Source organism: Octopus bimaculoides, chromosome 22, assembly GCF_001194135.2.
Source record: "Octopus bimaculoides isolate UCB-OBI-ISO-001 chromosome 22, ASM119413v2, whole genome shotgun sequence".
Lineage (NCBI taxonomy): Eukaryota > Metazoa > Mollusca > Cephalopoda > Octopoda > Octopodidae > Octopus > Octopus bimaculoides.
In genome coordinates, this window is record NC_069002.1 from 37,708,031 (window position 1) to 37,713,439 (window position 5,409).

General features: G+C 33.8%; 1 protein-coding gene across 1 annotated transcript in view; it reads left to right on the forward strand.

Moving 5' to 3' along the window:
* LOC106877697 (protocadherin-23) overlaps positions 1–5,409 on the forward strand; it is a 111,859-nt gene that overhangs the window by 102,210 nt on the left and 4,240 nt on the right. The window contains exon 43 of the mRNA XM_014926651.2: positions 115–201. Coding sequence (XP_014782137.1) covers positions 115–201 — 87 coding nt within the window. The remainder of the gene's footprint in view (positions 1–114; positions 202–5,409) is intronic.

The window sequence follows — 5,409 nt, forward strand, 5'->3', positions numbered from 1 at the left end:
AGAGAGAGAGAGAGAGAGAGAGAGAGAGAGAGAGAGAGAGAGAGAGAGAGAGAAATTTCCTACAGTGAATTGTTACAGTTTCATCAATTGTTTGTTTTTCTCCTTTACACACAGATACAAGAATAAATTTGATGAACTCCAATCTTTGCTCTTTAATCAACCAAATAATAACGAGGGATATGAAAAAAGTGAAATAGGAATGTAAGTTATTTCAATTTTATAAAGCTGCCACATACTCAGTGAACTTTCTAAATGACTTTACAAAATGCAGTTGTTTTTTGTTGGGGAGGGTTCATGTTTGTGCATTTAATTGCTATGATAAGATTCTTAAACTCATGGCCGCAACAGCCTTATCGTAATAGGAGACTGCAGCATCAAAAACATCTTTCTTTTAGGACAGGTTCAAAATCTACAAAGTTTTTAGGGGGGTAACAAGAGTCTGTGTTGATGTACAGCAGCCTTTCATTAGGATTCATGTAGGGCCTGTATGATCTGGTGTTATGTCTCAGAAATTTACAATGGTAAGGTTGGTCTCCAAGCCCTTAAGCCCTGGGGTATAAAGAGTGTGGATCAGCTTGACCGGGGTTAGAGTTAGGGTAAAGTACCATCTCTAAGCAAAAGTGGGTTGATGGCACCTAGAGTGTTTATGAGATTACAGATATCTACGCTGTTCAATGCTCCCATTGTCATATCAAAGGAACCTTCTAGATCTGTTTATTTGACCCAGGCCAAAACTGGTCAGACAGACAGATCCAAACTATTGAACAGCTGGATTTTACTGGTGTGCATTATTACCTCTATATCTCTGTTGCTAATTTCAGTAAACTCCCTACACACACTTGTGTGGTCAAGAAGTTCTCTTCACAACCATGTGGCTTCAGATTCAGTCCCACTGTACAACATTTTGGCCAAAAGTCTTTTATTATAGCCCTAGGATGACCATTGCCATTTGAGTGAATTTGGTAAACAAACTTTGTGAAAGCTTGTCTCGTGTGTGTGTGCAAGTGCGCGTGCATGCGCATGTTTATCTCATGCTATTTGATAACCAGTATTGCTTTGTTAACATCTCTACGACTTAGCAGTTTGATAATAAGGAAAAAAAAAAGTTCTGGGTTTGATTTGATCATCTAAGCCAGGGTCAGCAAACTGGGGTAAATTATCCCAAGTAAACTAAAAATGAAATTCTTGGGGTAATGAGGACTCATTAGGCATAAGTAAAATTATATAAAAAAGGGTATGTTCCTTGTTACAACAGAAATTTTTCTTCTGGGAACACTGCATCCGTCCAAAGTAATGGACGTGTGAATAGATTCATAGATTCAATAAAATAGATTCAATAAAACTCTTGAATTCATAGAATGTATGATTTTCTTCCTTTTGAATCAAGGAGGTAATGGCATAAATAAATATATTTTGGAGTAATTGGTTAAAAAGGGTCTCCGACCCCTGATCTAAGCTCTACAAGGCAGCGATTCAGCATAGCTGTAGTCCAGTGACTGAAACAAGTAAAAGAAATATATATATATATATATATATATATTTGAGCAGTATAGTTTGCATGAAGTGTTGTGTAATATATATTAATGTTTTTAATATTTTTTTGTTATAAAATCAAAACAATGCAAGTTGTAAAAAAAATACTGGTTTGTAATGTTACCTTCTATTCCAATATTTCAGGATTAGGACTCCTTCTTAGGAAATCTTTAGAGAAATTGTGTTGTTAGCTGACATCTCTGTTCTGTAGTGTGTATGTATGAAAGGTTGCTTTGCATTAATATATTGCATGCAGTTCAGTTCTGTTGTTAATACGTGGGTTGTACTTGTCAATTAAAATAGCTTCTTTTATTCCCAAGTTCCTAATATTTCTTCTATAGCTTCAATGGAAAGCTGAATGTCTTGGGTGTGGTATTTCTGTAGATGTTTTTTTGACAGAAGTATTTTGAGACCACTTTGTGTTCTTTAACTCATATGTGTACTTGTCTGAAGGTATTTCCAATGATGAATTCATTACACTTCCTACACATGATTTTATGTGCCTCATAGGACTGTGGCTGTTCCAGCACATCTCCTTCACTATCCTCTGGGGCAACACCTGTTCCATTTTGTCTGCTGGTACCATGAGAAATATTTCTATATTGTGAGAGGCAAGGTTCTCCATTAACCATTTACTTACAACAATGTACCTTTTGGTAGTTATATATATTTTATAATAATAAGTGATCACAGACATATTTTCATAGTTGATTGGACAGTTCATATGGTGTTGTTTTGTCTTGGCCTATTTTTTAGTTGGGTCTCTCCTCAAGGAAGATCTAGATCACACAGCAGATTGTAGCAGTTGATTTTTGTTAAAATGTTGCAGTTTCAAAAATAATTTTATCCTTGGATGAGCGATTTTTGTTAGGTGGTCTGGTGATATCCTGGTATTTAGTGGAAGAGTATGAATAGCTGTTCTACATCAGGACTTTTCAGAATTGTATGATGTTTTGTTTCCTGCTTCACTGCATTTACTGTGCATCCTGTGAATTTTATTTCTGATATAGGTCATTTTAACTCTGATGGGCAAGGATGAATTATCATGTACAAATAGGCTCCTGCCAGCCACTTCTCTGTAAAAGTTAGTGGAGATGGATCTGTTCTCTGTAATTTTGAATTCAAAATGAAGCAGAGATCAGAAACCAGTGTTATCAGGGTGATCTACTTCAAGTTTTATATGTCCATCAATATTGGACATTTATATTTTAACAGCCTCTTCACAAGATGATATCAATATGAAGATATTATCCACATACATGATGAATAAACACAGGAGAGACAATTGTTGAGGTATCGACAGCCAGCAGGTCTGACAAGTTTCATCCTTACCAGCAGTTCTGAGATTTGTTCATAAATGGACCTTTCAAACTGGAAGATGGTGTTTTCTACTATAGTAATTAACAGTTCACAGATATCTGGAGCTGCAAGCCCAAAACAGTTGAGTTTGTGAGAGGAAGCAACAGGTTTGGTTTGTAAGTTGATAGCTAGGTTTGCAAGGACAGACATGTATAGAGATGATATGTAGTGGAGATAGATGACAACTGTGTAGATTGAGTAGGGTTGAGGGGTGGGAATGGTCAATGATGATGGAGGGGTGGTGGTGAAGAATAACAGAATGGCAATGATGTAGGAATGAGAGGAAGAGATGACAAATGGCTACATATCTATATAATGTGTGTGTGTGTGTGTGTGTAAGTATATAACAGTGTGTAATGGGATATTATTTCAGATCTGAACATTTTGAGTCTTGTAAGGAATCAGAGTCAGACGACACTACATCGACCCAAGAGGTCATCAGGAAACACCACAACCAGGATAGCTGAAGCAAGAACAACCTCATTTGAATTCAACATTGTCCTAAACCCCCTCTTTCAACCACCATTAACATCTCTAGATGTATGTTACACCAATTTACATCATATCTACACTCAATGCTGTTTGCTTTTAGAGTCAGGCATTTTAGTTTTTTTGTTAGATTTAATTTTTTTTAAATTTTTACTGCTTACATTATTTATTTTTCAGTTTCCATTAGAATATCTTTAATTTTCTTCATTGACGACTCTTCTCATCTTTGCTTCATTGCAGCCTCAATGTGTTTATCAACCAAATGTCCACCTTATCTTCTTTACAATTGACACACATCTTCTACCTGCCTTCCACATCTATTCTATCTATATTTTATATTTCCTTTAAACATATGCTCTGTTACCAAATTCATTTTCACTGAGCTTTAGGTTTTGCCTGATGGCAAAACCATGCTTGTTGACTTAAGACATCAGGCAAAACTTAAAGTCCCAGTCAAAATGTCAAATTTAACTATTTTTACTATTGAGTTTCTCTATTGGCAACAATTTTATTGATATTCTAACTTGCTTTAAAATAATAATCTCTATTTTACAGTTTCCACATGTTCTATATATTTTCCATTCCCTATTCCTCTACTCTGCCTCTATCTTTTATTCACATACCTTCCACATATGTTCTAGGAATATTTTTCATTCACTTCCCTTGTAGTTGCTACCTTTATTTTCTACTAAATTGCCACCTATTTTTTCTGCCTATATTTAAAGAAGCACATTTTTCATTAATTGCTATACAATTGCATCAGAAGGTTTGACTTTCCTACTTTTGATTCCAAAATATTTTTTTTCCTTTCTTTATTCTTGTTGATATTGATTGCTGTCCCCATTGTAAGCAGTCATATTTTCACAGCTATTGTTTTGTTGTTATATCTCTTCCACTCCTATGTGAGTTTTTTCTCACTGAATGTCACAACTGTCTGCTACAATGAAGAGCAACTACTCTTTCAGCGAAATATTTTAGAGTGGTATTAGTAAAGTTTGAGTCCTTTTAGTAGCACTTCTGGTAAAATTCAACACTATCACAAGGCAAAACAGAGATAGCTCAATGGTTAAGAAGCTTACTTCACAACTGTATGGCCTTGTTCAATCCCACTGCTTGATATTTTGGGCACATTTCTTCTACTAAAACCTTGAGTTGACTGAAATTTGGTGAAAAATAAGATAATCATAGAAGTGATAATAAAGTTAATTATATAAGTGGTAATATAATAATAAATATGAAAATAAAATGATTAATAAAATAAGTGTGAATAAAATAACTGTTTATTTACTACAAAGGTGAGGGAACATTTACAGGATAAATTTACAAAAACAATGGAGATTTACACAGAATTGATTATGGAAAAACATAGAAATCATTAGAATACAAAAAAAGAATGAAATGAGATGTCCCAATAGGGGATGAGTATCCTAGGATCAAACAAGAGAACCTTAGAGATATAGGATTATCTTGACAGCCAAGGGATAAATGCTCTCTCTCAGCTGTGTTTTCCAGACAAGAGTAAAAGCATTAACCTGGACTATAATCAACCAGTTTCACCAACCTCTCAATGTAATTTGCTGAAATGATAATGAAATAATGATAATATAAATGATAACAAATTAATGATAATATTGTTACTAATAATTAATATTTAGCAGGTATCATTTGTATAATGAATGTTTACTTTTCTCCCTATTTTTTAATTGCTTTTGCTGTCAAAGGAATTGTAAAGGTAAATAATTACAATTTTCACTAGTCATATCACAAAACAATTCAATTTTGTATCATTTTTATGGATAAATTTAATTCTCTTCTTTGACAATTTCATTTTTTAACAAAAAAAAAAAAATTAGAAAACCAAAATAGCATTGACAATGATAATAATAATAATGATGACGATAATAATAATGATGATGATAATAATAATGATGATGGTATCTTTTATTTGCTACCAGGGTAAAGGATGAGAAGGGACACTACAAAGACAAATATCAAGTGTATGGGTTTACCAATAATGAAATGAGAAAA